Below are 15,848 nucleotides of genomic sequence, written 5' to 3'. Positions count from 1 at the left end.
TTCCTTTGGTGTCCAGCTCACCTCTCCCTGGTATCATTCCTCTTGCTGGGAGCTGGGACAGCCGAAACTCCCATCATATGCATGATGATAATAGAGCGCGGCGTTACTGGTTCGACATTCATTTGAATCAGTGCCTGTGCTAAGAAACCAGCATGTAGACACCCGGAGTTGCATCTGGTGGGAGCTTCGGGCTCCAGTGTGGAAATACAGGTTTCTAAACGGTGTACATTCCGTTTATTTCCTAAGCTCCGGATAAATTGCCTGATTCATGTAGGAGAGCCCTCATTCCCTGCAGGTTTTGGTTTTAAGGCCCCCTTATCACAGAAGCCTTCCCCAGCCACCTGATGCAAAACATAGCACGCCTCCTCTCCACGTGTCATTTTCCTCCCAGCGTGTATTTCCACGTGAAATATGTTTGTCCATTTATTTGTTGTTCCACTAAAATGTTCACTGCATGAGAGCAAGGGTTCTGCTTGCTTCGTTTATTGTGATATCTTTAGCATCCAGAACAGCATGGGACCTGTCATATGTGTCCAGTAGAAATCTGTGGAATAAACGCAAGACCGGAAAAAGGCTTGCAGAAGCGATATGCTGCCACTCTGTCCATAAAAGGGCCTCATTCCCAGGAGAAAGGAAGGTGCCTGCCCTTTGTAGTTGCTTTCCAATTTATAATTTCTTCGAGCAAATAGTCATCAAGCCCTTGGTACCAGGTGTGAAAGATCCAGCCCTGCTCTCCCAGGGTTCACGGACTGGTGACGGATATAGACGTTTGAATTAGATCCATTCTTTAAGATACTACTCTGGTATCAGCCCTCCTGGGAGCTGTTCTTGAACACTGTTCTTCCCCAAAGCTACATTGGGTACCATTTTTCCTATTTCCCCAGCACCCCCTGCAGAGCTTGACCACGGCCCACGTGTAAAGCAGATTCCCTTGACAAGCTCTTTAAGAGCAGGGATTACACCTTACTCTCTCCTGAGGATAGCATTTGACATATGGAATACTTGGTAAATACCAGGTATCCTTGTTACTGCCACTGTTATTATGTGCATTCAGTAACCAGCATTCATATGCCATGTATGTATAAGTCTTACAAACAGCTCTGTGCTGTTGTATAGTATGATCTGATGCTGTGTTCTATAATATTCCCCACTTCAGGCTCTCCCGTGTTCTGGTGATGTGGTGATCATGTAGGCTGGTATAGAATTGCTACCAAGAGTTCTTAGGGGACTTTGTGTTCCTAGATGCAAGCTGGGTTCCTGATGTACGTCGCAAATCATTCTCTACGAGCCGATGTCAGAACCTCCTCTGAGCCTATGAGCATTTGGTTAATTTCAAGGGAGCTGAGGAAGTCACAGGGATCCTCTCAATAAATACATGTGGGTTCGTGGCATTTTGATGCTGCCACTTTGATGTGGCCGTTTTGATTCAGGGTTTCGGGGACATTTTGTCATGGCCTGAGAAACAAACCATTAAACATACAGCAGGTGTGTACAACTAAGAATTGTGCGCATCACTCAGCCACACTGCTGGACTGTGTGCGTGCGTTTACCTAACGCTGGCGTGTCTTCACTTTGACGTGGCTGTTTTGGTGCCTGACACTTCCATTATATCCTTTGGATCTTGTCAGAGCATTTGGTCGAAATGCTTGCTAGTCTCACTTAAATACCAATCGTGCACCTGAGTCTAACTTCAGTGGCAAAAGGGATTCAAATGAAGCAGGAGGCAGAGGGGTTTACAGTCTCAAGGGGACCTAGAGAGATGCCAAAGGCTGGCTGACGGATGCACTCGCCATTTCAGAACACACACGGCCTCCGTTCTTTGTTGGCCGCTTCCTGGTTTGGAGCTTTAGATTACTTACTGGCTGGAGAAATGCTTAAAAATATCAAAAGATCCCAATGGAAACATATGGTCTACCCATGTTAAAAAAGATCGTTTTGATCATTTTCCCCTGCTGTGTTGTAAAAAGAGCCTTTCTGTCTGTTTCCCGTGGAGATTAGAGGAAGTGGTGTTTCTTGCTTGCTGACCAGATTGGCCCTCATGTGCTTGCTGCGAGCAGTCATGCCCTACTTTCTTTTTCAGACAGTCTGAGTGATCATTAGCACACACATGACAGCTAGTCAGAGGCTGCCCCAAAACTAACTAGATGAGTAGATAATTAGGCCACGAAGGGGAGACCGAGATGCTGATATTTTGACTAATATTTTCATTTGGGTATTCTAACCAGATCATGAGACATCATTCCTAATTTCAAAACATTTTGGTAGCGAGTATATTAAGGAGTCTGTTAGGAAAGAGTACATAGTTGTATTTGTGTCCCTGGTCTTAAATCTGAGACTCTGGAAGCTAAGCTTGGTGTCTTGTTGGAATGGTGGAGCAAACGTCACCCTTGTAATGAACTTGATGAATACGGTGTGTGCCCGTGCTGCCTGGAGAAAGTCACAACCTATGCCAGGTGTCATGCGAGGCCCCTAACCTATCTTACCATGTTTAATGTCCACAAGGTAGGCATCGAGGCCTTCTTTCTTTCTTTTTTTTTTTTTAATGTTTATTTATTTTTGAGAGAGAGAGAGAGAGACAGAGTGTGAGTGGGGGAGGGGCAGAGAGAGAGAGAAAGACACAGAATCTGAAGAGGCTTCAGGCTCTGAGCTGTCAGCACAGAGCCCGAGGCGGGGCTCAAACCCACAAGCCGCGAGATCATGACCTGAGCCGAAGTCGGACGCTTAACCGACTGAGCCACCCAGGCGCCCCAAGGCCTTCTTTCTACACACCACACAGTTAGCAAGTGATGGAGGCATGATTTAAATCCCAGGTTCCCTGTCTCCAAAACCCACATGATTTCCATTATAACCAGTGATTCCAAACCCCTGGTCCGCCGATTGGTACTGGTTCCAAAGGAAGGCTTTCCCAATCTCTAGAGACAATATCTGGGTAAGGCTAGCTCCCTCCCATCTTAGAAGGCATTGCCATTTATTCAGAGACCGTGACCTGTCTTTCTCGGTGTTGAAGACATAAAGGATTTTTTTAATCCCACGATGGTGATTGTAAATGGCAACTAACAAAAGGGTCTTAAGTTGGCAAAGTAAAAAAAAAAAATGGCCTCCCGATGTGAATCTCCAAGCCTAAATTTGAAATCTTACTGGCCTGCCACTGACCAAGCTGGAAAAAGAGGCAGTGTGCTCATTACCCGCAACCACCCCTGTAAGACTCTCATCACAGCATGGGGCTTATCTGGGAAAGGGCTGGGCTGCACTGAGGGCTGAAGGGGATCACGTGCTTCTTAAAGCCACACTTCTTTGACGCTGAGTAGCATGACTCTTGGGCAGCTTAGCAAAGCCCTGATAATGCAGATGACCTTTTAAAAACCACAGTCGATTGAATTTTTAAAAAACTAGATAGACCATGCTTTCCAAAAGAGAGGCAAAACTTGGGCCACCCACATTTATGACTTTTCCATGACCAGGATTGGGAAGGCTTGGGCTCAGAGGCATTTGAATTTAGCGTGACTTAGGTCATGACTCTTCTGACCTGAGATAATCCAAAGGTCGCTTTGGGCTGTTGATACAAGAATGAAAGAGCTCAGGTTTTGGAGGTAGATATAGCTGGGTTGATATCTCCGTTTCTTTTATTTTTTTAAAAAATGTTATAATGTTTATTTTTGAAAGAGAGAGAGAGAGAGAGAGAGAGAGAGACAGAGCACGAGTCGGGGAGGGGCAGGGAGAGAGGGAGACACAGAATCCCAAACAGGCTGCAGGCTCTGAGCTGTCAGCACAGAGCCTGACGCAGGGCTAGAACCCACGAGCTGTGAGATCATGACCTGAGCCAAAGTCAGACGCTTAATGGACTGAGCCACCCAGGCGCCCCTGTATCTCCATTTCTTCTGGCCTTGTGACCCTGAGCAAGTTACTCTCTGGAAAACAGAGCCGAAATACTTGCCTCTCAGAGTTGCCATGGTGGGCAACTCTTGGAAGAACCTCACCCCGCCTTGTGGTGTGCCTTTTCTTTACTATGATGATCCAAGATGCTAGGGATAAAAGTGCCTGGCGCGTAGATGTTCCACGTGTCCTGGTGTCCTGCCTACAGGTAACTGCAACTCCGAGTCCCCTGAGTTGCTCTGGTTTTAATTTTCCTGCCAGGGGTTCTAGATACCCCCACCGTGCCTGGCGGGAGGCCTGTTTGACCTGCTATTACCTGAGCCCCGCAGGCTGCACAAGGGGGGCACCCAGCAGGGCCCTCACCACTACCTTTCCTCTTCTTGCAGTGCCAACAACATGCCCAAGCAGGTCGAAGTACGGATGCACGACAGCCATCTCAGCTCGGAGGAGCCGAAGCACCGGCCTCTGGGCCTGCGCCTGTGTGACAAGCTGGGGAAGAATCTCCTGCTCACACTGACCGTGTTTGGTAGGTGACAGGGCCTGCCGGTCTTCTCTGGCTGTCTCCGGGCTCTGTGGGGAAGCTGGCTCCCACAGGCCGCCCTCCCCCTTTAAAAGAAGCCCCTCCCCCTTTAAAAGAAGCCCCTCCCCCTTTAAAAGAAGCCCCTCCCCCTTTGAAAGAAGCCCCTCCCCCTTTAAAAGAAGCCCCTCCCCCTGTAAAGGAGCCTAAGGCCTCCTTTGCCCAGGCATGGCTACCTTGACGATACAGTCTCCCATCCACCTGCCCTGGCTATCTGTTTTCTCCTTTGGGATTCTAGTGGTCCTCACCACCTCTTGGGAGTGTGTGAACACACGGATTCCCCGGCCCTACACACGGAGACTTTGGCCCATCTGCAGTGAGGCCTTCGAATCTCCATCTTAACAAGTCTTCTAGGTGGTTCCAAGACAGAGGGTCAGCATACCACACTTAGAGAAATACCTGCATGGAGGTAAAGGCAGCAGTGGCTGAAAACCCCACGAAGAGGGCTCCCAACGTCTCACCTACGAACACCCTCATTAACTTAGATTAAATTAGCACATTAGCTAATGAGGTCAGGGTAGAAGAGGTTTGTCCAGAAGCCTGGATCTGGTCTGGCTCCTTCACAAGAGTCTGATTCCTCTGCTTCAGACCTCGCCCAGGCTGTGGTTGTCCTTTGGTGTGACTGTTGACACACCTTGGTCTTGGGTTTTCAACCAGGGTTTACTGAAAATGGGGAGATTGCAGTATTTTGTAGTGACAACCACATCATTTCCTCTCTCGATCCCTCCTTGTTCTTCAGCCCTCACTTAGGCTGCACACAGAAGCAATGAACAACTCATCACGCCTTGCCCTCTCCCCACTCCGTTCCATGACTTCTCCTTTGAGTCAGTCATCTTGGATGTCAGCGGACCAGGGTCTGGACTGGGGGCTTGCCACAGCTCAGTTTCCTTAATGAAAGAAGACAGAGGTGTGGTAGGGTTTCCAAAGGTTACCTTCCACCTGGAGAAATTTCACTCATCGTAGATTCTAAAGAAGTATATTTTTTACCTGTAGAAGTAAAAACCATCAGGCTTTTGGACACATCACTCCCCTCCCATCCCTGGAGTTAACATCATAGCCCACGGATGTAGGAACTTCCTCCCTCCCTCCTAGCCAGTGGTGCTATGACCTGATTTGTGGTTTCTACAAGGATCTTTTATGTCGGCCTCCTGTCTGCAGAGATCCAAAGTTTGTCTCGTGGAATCCCCAAGTATGCAAAGTGAAAGGCTCCTGCCAGCAACTCTGCCTAAATTGTTTCTTCCCAAATTATACACTTTTAGAGACCCCCCCCCCCGCAATCTGCCATAAAATCAGCAAGTCTAAAGATTATGTAAGAGAACATAGAAGTCAAGGACAAAACTTCTTGAGAATGAGCCATGGGGAAATTGTTGGGAGCCAAAGAAAATAGAAGGAAAAAGAAAACTCGCACTGGCTTGGTAAATCAAATGTTCCTTTTGTCTGGTATCCAGTCAGAAAGGGAAGGAATATGTTAAACACCATACCAATGGCCAGGCCTAGGCTTGGAGGGCCTGGGAAGCAGTATCTGGCACTATGGATTATTTCTATTTCTGACTCTACCAGTGGACAGTATCTTCAAAGAAGTTAGTCAAGTTACCTTATCCTCCTTCTCACAAAGCCTTGAGAGGGCTCTCCTTGACCCTGTCAGTACTGCCTTTTAGAATAGGTGGAGGTACACAGTATTCTATCACTAGTCGTCAAAGTCGACTTTACGATCTAATGGTATTTTTGTTACGTGCTATTCATTATCCGATAATGGAGAAGTATGAAAAAGGTCAACGTTGCAGAATCCCTACAGTTAGTCACTTTACTGGGCCCAAAATAAATTCAGATATCTTCCCCTCTCCCTTACAGGTGTCATCCTGGGGGCAGTATGTGGAGGGCTTCTCCGCTTGGCATCTCCTCTCCACCCTGACGTGGTTATGTTAATAGCCTTCCCAGGGGATATACTCATGAGGATGCTAAAAATGCTTATTCTGCCTCTCATCATCTCCAGCTTAATCACAGGTAAGGCCACAGGGGATCGTACTACCATCTGGTTTGTGGAGTGACCATTGAATCTCAATTTGATTGAATGAATGAATGAATGAATGAATGTGATTGTCTGTGTCATTTTATTTCAGAGCCTTGGTTTTCCTGTCTCTAAAATGGGGACTATCAACCCAAAACGAATTTCTCATCTGTTGGTCAGCCCTTCTGTCTAGCAATAAAAGATGAAAAGGAAACTGCCACATGTTGAAAGGGTTAATAACTATAGTGATTTCAATTTTGAATGTATACTTTTCTCATTTTCCAAATTATATTTCGCTCAGATTCTGATAAAAGTAATAAATAGAAAAGGACATTTTCTCTTTACTATTTAACTGGGTGTAGAAGGAAGTGGGTATTAAAAATAAATTAAATACTAGATGTGAAACCCTTCAAGTTTTTAAGAAGAAAGTTACCCTTAAAGTGTAAATCAGGTTCAACTCTTTGGGGCTGAAAGAAGTCTTTTATTGCAAAGAATGTTTTCACCTCTCTGGGCTTATGCTGGTAGTTTTCTCTTTACTAAATAACACTGCTCAAATAGGGTACAAATTGATGTAGTTTTTTTTAAATTTTTTAAATATTTATTTACTTTTTGAGAGAGAGAGAGAGAGAGAGAGAGAGAGAGAGAGAGAGAGAGAGAGAATGTGAGCGGACAAGAGGCTGAGAGAGGGAGACACAGAATCCAAAGCAGGCTGCACACTCTGAGCTGTCAGCACAGGCCCTGACATGGGGCTTGAACTCACAAACCGCGGGATCATGACCTGAGTCAAAGTTGGATGCTTAACCAACTGAGCCAGCCAGGCGCCCCATTAAACTGATGTAGTTTAAAGACTGGGCTCTGATTTAAGGCTGAAAGCTAGGCTTTGACTGATACTTGGTGCCATCTAGGTGACCTTGAGAAAGCTGTCCACCTTATGAAGGAAGTGAGGCTCTCGAAACGTCAAGAGATTCAGACGCTAAGCCACGTTGTTCTATAGTCTCATCTCGGGTCAACCAGCGAGCCCAGTGAATGCAAGGTCTCATCAATCAGCCCCAGACTGAGTGAAACTGTGCTTTAACCTTAAAGGCTCCTTTTCAAACCAGAGAAAGTATTCTCCATGCCTGTTTAACAGACCATATACTGGTCAACCTGGCAAGGAAACTTAGTGTCTATTGGCCAGAATCCGACTTTAGGTTGTAAGGAGAAGTGGCTTGTAGATAAGTCAGCTTAATTCAGAAAACTTTGCACCAGTGACTTCCTCCCGCACAGCAAGGGCTACAATCTCTCTGTCTAGTAAAAGCAGAAACTGAAACCAGGAAGTAGAAAAATTGAACATACAACTGGGAAAAAACCTAGTGAAGGCAGGAGTTTTTGTGACTTGCTTGGAATTTCCTCTAACAATCACAGAACCTCCCACAGTGTAGACAGAGCACCCACCTTTGTGTTCTCTAATCCCTGCACTGGGTTGGAAAATGTGGGTCTCCGTCATGCTTCGCCTTAGAGGAGTGAGGGCTGTGCTAGATCGCTATGCTAGATGCTTGATATCAATCACCAGGACTGCCAGATTTTTTGTTTTGTTTTTGTTTTGTTTTCTTTTTGTTTTTGTCTTTTAAGTGAGGACATTAAAAGAAAAAGTTCTAGCACCATCACCTCATAAAGAAAGGGTATCTTAATACCAAATAAGTGGGGAGGACATGCTCTCAGAATTAAAAAATGGAATACATTCAACTTGAACTCACTATTGCAGACTGACAGAAAGTAGTCATCGATCATTTTATAAACTCCGAACCAGAAATCTTCAACGCTGGTTCTCTAGAATCTCAAAAAATGTCCTGGGAGAACAGAACGGTAAACTGTAGGGGGCACCTAGGTGGCTCAGTCAGTTGAGCGTTGGACTCTTGATTCGGCTCGGGTCATGATCCCAGGGTCATGGGATCAAGCCCCGTGTCAGGCTCCGTGCTGAGCATGGAGCCTGCTTAGGATTCTCTCTTCCTTCCTCTGCCCCTCTCCTCTTCTCGTGTGCACGCGCGTGCTCTCTCTCTCTAAAATAAAATAATAATAGACAAAAGAACTGTAAACTATAGGATTTGTAGGACCAAACGTTCAGTAGGAGGAGGTTTAATTAACCATTCATGCATTTGAGTAATATGAAGCCACGTTCTAGGTATGCAGAGATGGGCATCGTAGGATTAATCCTTCCCATATCATTTCAATCCAGGTTTGTCGGGCCTGGATGCCAAAGCCAGTGGACGCTTGGGCACGAGAGCCATGGTGTATTACATGTCCACAACCGTCATTGCCGCAGTGCTGGGGGTCATCTTGGTCTTGGCCATCCACCCAGGGAACCCCAAACTCAAGAAGCAGCTGGGACCCGGGAAGAAAAATGATGAAGTGTCCAGCCTGGATGCCTTCCTGGACCTCATCCGAAATCTCTTCCCTGAAAACCTTGTCCAAGCCTGTTTTCAGCAGGTAACCCAAAGTTCTGACGTTCTTGCCTCTCTAGCCTCCTTCAGTTATCAAGATAATAACTTAGGGAGTGCTTCAGTGAACTAGCCCTGGGGAACAATTTTCCTGTATTTAATTACCTCTGTCTAGGGATTGTAGGGGGTGATTTGGAGCAGGATTTTGGGATTAAAGTTGTATTTTGCTTTATTTTATTAACCTTCCTTTTTTTCCAGCTCACTTCACATCTCTTTCCTCTGGGATTCCCCTTCTTCCTTTTTTCCCCCACCCCGTTACTTTTTCCTTTGTTTTTTGGTTTCCATGGATGGGCTGTCCAAGGGCACACGTTTGAAAATCACCCTTGCCTTCAACCCTCTAGAATGCCCAGTGGGTCTCTATGTTGGTAGGATAGCAACACCACATGTGATGCATTTAAATTTTTTTTTTTCGTTTTTTTTTTTTTATTTATTTTTGGGACAGAGAGAGACAGAGCATGAACGGGGGAGGGGCAGAGAGAGGGAGACACAGAATCGGAAACAGGCTCCAGGCTCCGAGCCATCAGCCCAGAGCCTGACGCGGGGCTCGAACTCACGGACCGCGAGATCGTGACCTGGCTGAAGTCGGACGCTTAACCGACTACGCCACCCAGGCGCCCCTATGATGCATTTAAAAAAGACACATGCCTTACAGAGTCAGAATCTCTAGTGTAGGCCCGGGGATTGGGTGTTTTCAAATTGTGGAAGTAATACATGAGGGCTGTAAAAAGTTTAAACGGTGTAGATGTACTTCCCTTCCCTAGAACTACTCATGCTGGGAATTTTGTTTCCTTCCATATATAGATTTTGCCTGTGTGCATAATCTTCAGAAAAAAATTCAACCCGAGTGGTAACTGCATTGTATATACTGTGCTGTGCCGTACTCTTTTATTTAACAGTGCCTTACCATCATCTCTCTCTCTCTCCTCACGATTGTGTAGTTATTTCTGAAAAATAAATTCTTGGGGGCTCATGTCCTGCCCAGGAGTTCTAGATTTCAAATTTGCTGGATGTTGCAAAATGGGTCTACAAAGGTTTGTAGTGGTGTATGCTCCTGCTGACTGCATACGGGCAGATCGAGTTTTTTAAAGCTTCTAATTTAAGAAAATGGGTGATTCTGCTCGGTGGAACCACTGAGAGAGAGAGAGAGAGAGAGAGAGACTGAGGCCTCGCTCCCCAGCCTGTCGTCTAGCCCCCAAGGTCAGGTTAGGTGAGAATTCGCATCAGTTCCCATTAGCCCATGGAGGGAGAGCTAGCACCAAGGTTCAGCCAGAACCCGGGAATCTCCTCCAGCCATTTCCAGGGAACCACAGAAGAATGAACTTCGGAGACAGGCTGCCTAGGGGAAAAGTTTGCTTTCCCAGCTGTCCCCCAAATCCTATTGTCAACCCCGGCTGGGCCCCGCTTACTCTGGGTTAAGATGTGTTCTCTGATTTCCAGTGCTGCGTTGGTGGCACTTACGGCAGAGGGCTACGTTAAAGGAAACCATCTCATGGATAAAGGAGATGTGGCGTATATACATATACACGATGGAATAGTACTCAGCCGTGAAAAAGAATGAGACTTTTGCCATTTGCGACAACGTGGATGGACCCGGAGGGCATGGTGCTAAGTGAAATAAGTCAGAGAAAGACAGATACCACGTGATTTCACTTATATGTACAAACTAAAAAAAAAAAACAACAGCAAAAGCCAAGACAAATGAATAAACAAACATGTAAAAAGCAGCAACAGCCTTCTACTTACGGAGAATAAACCGACGGTTGTCAGAGGGAAGGAAGTGGGGGATGGGCAAAGTGGGTGAAGGAGAGGGGGAGGCATAGGCTTCCTGTTATAGAAGGAAGAAGTCGTGGGGGTGAAAGGCACAGCACAGGGACTGTAGCCAATGAGACTGTAACGGTGTTGTGAGGGGACAGACGGTAACTACACTTGGGGTGAGCAAGGCGTGATGTGTAGACTCGTCAAATCACTGTGTGGTACAGCTGAAGCTAACGAAATATATCGTGTGTCCGCTCTACTTCAATCAAAAGGAAAAATGAAATAAAATTCGAGAACAACCACAAAGGACAAATCAAAAGGCCTCCATTAACACATAATAAAAAAATAAAAGAAACCATTTCAGCTGGGGAGGTAGGGTGGGAAGGGAAGGGAGGGGTGCTTCCTGGCGCTCCCTCTCTAGAGGGAACCTACTTAGATGAAAGCACTCTGGGACCAGGGGGAGGGGTAGCACGAGAGGCACGGACTGGGGCCTCCTTCCTGGGCCCCGTCATGACCATGCTCCATGAGAGGCGACCCCTTCGTCATAGCAAAGCAGGACTGAGGCAGACAGGCACCAGGAGCCGTTGCTCTGCTCTTGGGTGAGCTTTAGTGGTGTTAGCCACGCTCACTCGGTGACCTGTCCGGTCAGTGGGCGATCTCCGTACGAAGCTGCCCACGGCAGGGCTACTGTGCACACTAGAATAGAAGGCTGAGCCATTCCCTGCCCCGTCCCTGCCCTGGACCCACCCCTCCACTGGCAATATTCGTATGAGGAATGAGCCCTTAGCCGCAACCCCCCCCCCAGCTCCCCCAGGAGCTCAGTCCAGGGTCACTGCCCCTTTGAGTTGGGACAATCAGAGGAAAAAATGTGTAGACTCTTTTATTTACCTCAGGGCAAGGGAGCATGTACATCTCAGGCAGCCCAGAAGAAGGGGGTCTTAAACTAGAAGCAATCCATGGGCCCAGGGGGCCCTTGAAGGGGGTTCAGCGAAAGGGAACCGTTGTAGGGTGACATCCCGTTACCAGAGAGAAGGGATGCCAGGCAAGTGCTTTCTGTGCCCTCGGGATACAGCTGGAAGTGACTACAAAAAGCTTGCCTTGGGTGTGGAGGGCTTCACTGCCACAGTTAGACACAGAGATGGAAAGAGGCAGGCGCACTGTCCCTGGAGCAGAGGCTGCCTTGCTCAAGGTGGCAGGCCCTGTGTCTTGGAGGGCAGCGGGGCCTCCTGCTTGCTGCTTAGGGCTGAACCAGCGTGAGCTGTCCAGGACAGCAGCGGGATGTCAGGTGCGGTCTGACCACATTCAGTCAAGGCTAGCCACAGGGACCGCATGGGTCTTCTCTTGCGGGGAATCCAGTGATGTGTGTTTGCTCATCCATCTGATATTTGAGAGCACTTCCTGGGTGCTGGCTCTCCACTGTGCACAAGATGCCACAGGCCATGAGACAGCCAGGGTCCCCGCCCAATGGAACTTACTTATGTTCGGGCGTTGGGGGACACAGTCCAGAACCAACCTGTTTTAAGGTGACAGACCCTGGTGGCTTGGACTCGGGTAGACTGGAGTTGGCATCCAGATGGGGTTGTCCAACCCAGACAGGCTGGGCTCATGAACTGAGGCAGAGACCAGGCCTGTGTTCCAGTATCCCTATCTCCCCGCCTTCAACCTGAGCCACTGGCCCGTGCTGTTTGGAAGCCGGTTTGGGAGTCAAACGTAACGCATTTTGAATCCTGCTTCAGCAACTAGCTAGCTTTCTGCCCCGCAGTTAGCGAGCCCCCTGAGCCTTGAGGGGCTACTGTTGACATAAGAGATAATATGTGTCAAACATGCCACACCTGCTGCCACCTGTTCCTGAGAGCCACCATTTGTTTACGACCATGGCCGTTAGTCGTTTGAACTCAAGACTTGGCTTCTATGGCATTCTCAGGACAGAGAATGTTGGCTTCTGGCCCTCCCATTTTTCCTGGGAGCATGACTCTTCTGATCATGCCTGCATTCTTTCTTCTTGCCAACGTTGCCCAGACCCAGGAGCCCAGGAGCTGCCTGTCCTCCCCTTGCACACTCAGCCTGAGCTTCCTTCCTCGCTGCACAAGCACGCGTGGCCAGGCTAGAACAGAGCCACATTGTGCTTCTCTCCCACTTTGGAGAGCTGGTCAGCTCACTGTTAGGCCTAGCTGCCGTAGCATTGGGTCTCGGTGGCACAGGGAGTGGAAGAACTCGGTGGTGGCCCTCGGAGTTCAAGTCCCAGCTCTGCCAAGAACTCTGTGCCATCTGACAGGTCATCTGAGTTCTCCATGCCTCCTCTCCCATAGCTATTCAGGGTTTAGCCATCTGTTGCCTACTATGTACCAGCACTGACATTCTAGGATTCTGCAGGAGTTCTATTTTAATGCCCTTGGAGGTATTGTTTCTCGGGGCTCGGAAGTGTGTCTTACAGCACTCTGCATGCAGGGTGCCTGGCACCTTTAAAATTAGAATGGATGCCACAGATGTCGAGGAATAGCATGAGAGGTTCTCAGGGGGCCACTTGCACAGAGATGCTTGGCAAACATTGAGCAAAGCTTGGCATCACTGCCCAGAAGGAGTGGGTGTCTTCCCATCTTACATTTTTGGTCTGAAATATAAGCCAACAATCCTGTCATGGCAGCTGCTGGCAGCTGCGAGTACCCAGCATCTGGTGCCCAGATGGAGCTGCCCAGCAGACCATGACTCTGGAAGGAGCCCGAATGAGGCTTCGTCTGTGAAGACCGCCAGACAGGTCCCAGGCAGGAAGGAACGAAACAGGCGGACCTGTTCCCTGCGAAGACACTCACTTTCCGACTCTTGGCCAGATCCAGGGCCCCTCCCAAGAGGCAAGAAGGGCCATCCAACTGGGGTTCACAATTATGAAGAGCTTCGGTGATCGATGCTGGATGTTGTCTCTAAGATGCAGGGCTACAATCATGGGACTGAAAGAGGCTGCAATCAAGGGCTACAATCATGGGACTGAAAGAGGCTGCAATCAAGGGCTACAATCATGGGACTGAAAGAGGCTACAATCAAGGGCTACAATCTTGGGACTGTCCCCCAACTCGAAGCTTGTGTCCCATTACTGGATCACACTACATTACAAATGAGTGCTATCAGTCCTATAATTATCAAGTGATGAGGACAATCATTTCCTACTGTATGTGTATAATAAAATATCACTTTGTTACACACGAACATTGAACTATTGCCCAACTTTCATAACCTTGTTTTGATATTTCTTAATTAGTTTTTTAACATCCTAGGGATTTTAAAAATATCTAAGTGCCTAGGCTTTTGGTGGTCACACGACTTATCTTTATATCCCTCCCTTCCTCCTCCCTCTCCATTAGATTCAAACGGTGACCAAGAAAGTCCTGGTGGCGCCTCCATCAGATGAGGAAGGCAATGCCACCAATGCTGTCATCTCATTATTGAACGAGACTGTGACGGAGGCACCTGAGGAAGCGAAGGTGGTTATCAAGAAGGGCCTGGAGTTCAAGGATGGCATGAATGTCTTAGGTAGGCATCGTGGTGTTCACCTCTGGGGGGAGACGATGGCCAACCTTTCCTGCATCTCAGCGCCTCGGCATCCCTCGTTGAAAGATTAAGGAAGAGGGAGAGAGGCAAGAGGGAACATGGCAGCTAGAGGTCAGTTATGGGAAGAGAGAGGGGACTAATGTGATGTTGGCAAGTAACTTTCTCTGACTGTCCACTGCAGGAAGTTACACATCCAATTCTTCCATTTTCTTCAGCATTTTTTTTTCTTGAACTGCCCTGCATGCTAGTGCTGCACTAGGCACAGGGATAGCCCACCCCAGCTTTCACAGCCTTTAAAACAACACAATGCTATCAGGAGTGTGAAGTGTTGGTGTCGGTGCTCAGAGGAGCTTGTCAAAAGATTATCTTGTTTAACTCTCTGGGATTCCAGTGAGCCCTTTCCCCTAGTCTGGAGCCTTCATAGCACGCCATGACTTGGTTCTTCGGCTCTGCAGGTAGACAGGCTGGGTTCAGATCCCTTATGGACCACTCACTGGTGACCTGACCATGGCCAAGTTGCTTCACTTCTCGAGATTCATTTGTAATGGGACGAGATTGCGTTTCTCTTGCAGATCATTATGAGCATTAAATGAGATTGTGCATGTGGAGCACAGTAGTATATAGTGTGTGCTCTCTTCTGAGCTACTGTCATTATCCAAAGTGAATGGAGAGCTGAGGGGCACCATAAGAAAACACCCCCACAGAGGATGAAGATTCCCCATCATGGGAGTGACTCCCCTTTGCTCAGTTTACTCCCTACCCACCCCCTGGGACCACTCCCCACCATAACCCCCACCCACTGTTAGAGTGGTGTCCCATAAACAAGAAGGAGGGACATTTGGCCCTAAGCTGGAAGAAATGGGGAAGCTGGGTGGAAAAAGGACGTTAATCTGTGCAAGCAAGATTTCTAAGGGTTTGAGGGACAGCTGGTTAGAAATGGATCAGCTCCGTGGTCCTTCCGCTTTGCCATCTAGGAGATCAAATACCCTTGCCTCCTTAGGAGGGTTGTAGGTAAAGTATTGGATGCCGAGTTAAGTGTGAATTTCAGATGAACAACAAATGATTTGTTAGTGTAGAGTATGTCCCAAATACTGCACGAGACATACTTATACCAACATAAAATATAGTCATTGTTGATCTGCAGTTCACATTTTGACTGGATATCCTGGTGGTCTGTTTGGTTTGTTTATTCTAAATTTGATAATTTTATGAGTAACTAACCCAGAATGGTTGAGAGAAAGATGTAGGAGAGAAGGATTGCCCAGGCACTGAAAAGCAGAAGCTTCAGTGAGGGGGTCATCTCGGTTTGTTCTCGAAGGAAACAGGTTGAGTCAGTGAGAGCGTGAGAGGAGATACACTGAATAGGTTGGCAGGCAATGGAAGATCAGTAAACGTTGTTGACCATCAGTGAGAGGTGACAGGAGGAAAGAGAGAGGAGAAAGTGGGTGAGTTCCTCTGAGGAGAGCTTGCAAATACCTTCAGCCTCCACCCCCTGATCCAGCCCTGCTCCTCCACTGCCCAGATGTCTGTGAGCCTTTCAGGACCTTCCCAGCCCCCTGCTCTGTTCCCCCAAACCCCATAGTCAAAGTGGCCCCACAGTCTTCTACATACTCTG

The 15,848-nt window shown here is 47.8% G+C and overlaps 1 protein-coding gene across 1 annotated transcript in view; it reads left to right on the top strand.

Moving 5' to 3' along the window:
* Positions 1 to 4,259: 4,259 nt before the first annotated feature.
* Positions 4,260 to 15,848, top strand: part of SLC1A2 (solute carrier family 1 member 2) — a gene marked incomplete at its 5' end in the record, with an annotated part of 50,065 nt that continues 38,476 nt past the window's right edge. The window contains 4 exon segments of the mRNA NM_001009334.1: positions 4,260 to 4,399; positions 6,302 to 6,454; positions 8,674 to 8,924; positions 14,047 to 14,215. Of these exon segments, the coding sequence (NP_001009334.1) occupies positions 4,260 to 4,399; positions 6,302 to 6,454; positions 8,674 to 8,924; positions 14,047 to 14,215 (713 nt within the window).

The sequence above is a fragment of the Felis catus genome, chromosome D1 (assembly GCF_018350175.1).
Source record: "Felis catus isolate Fca126 chromosome D1, F.catus_Fca126_mat1.0, whole genome shotgun sequence".
NCBI classification, from domain to species: Eukaryota; Metazoa; Chordata; class Mammalia; order Carnivora; family Felidae; genus Felis; species Felis catus.
Note: the sequence above shows the minus strand (reverse complement) of the source record. Positions and strands in the feature narration are given on the sequence as shown.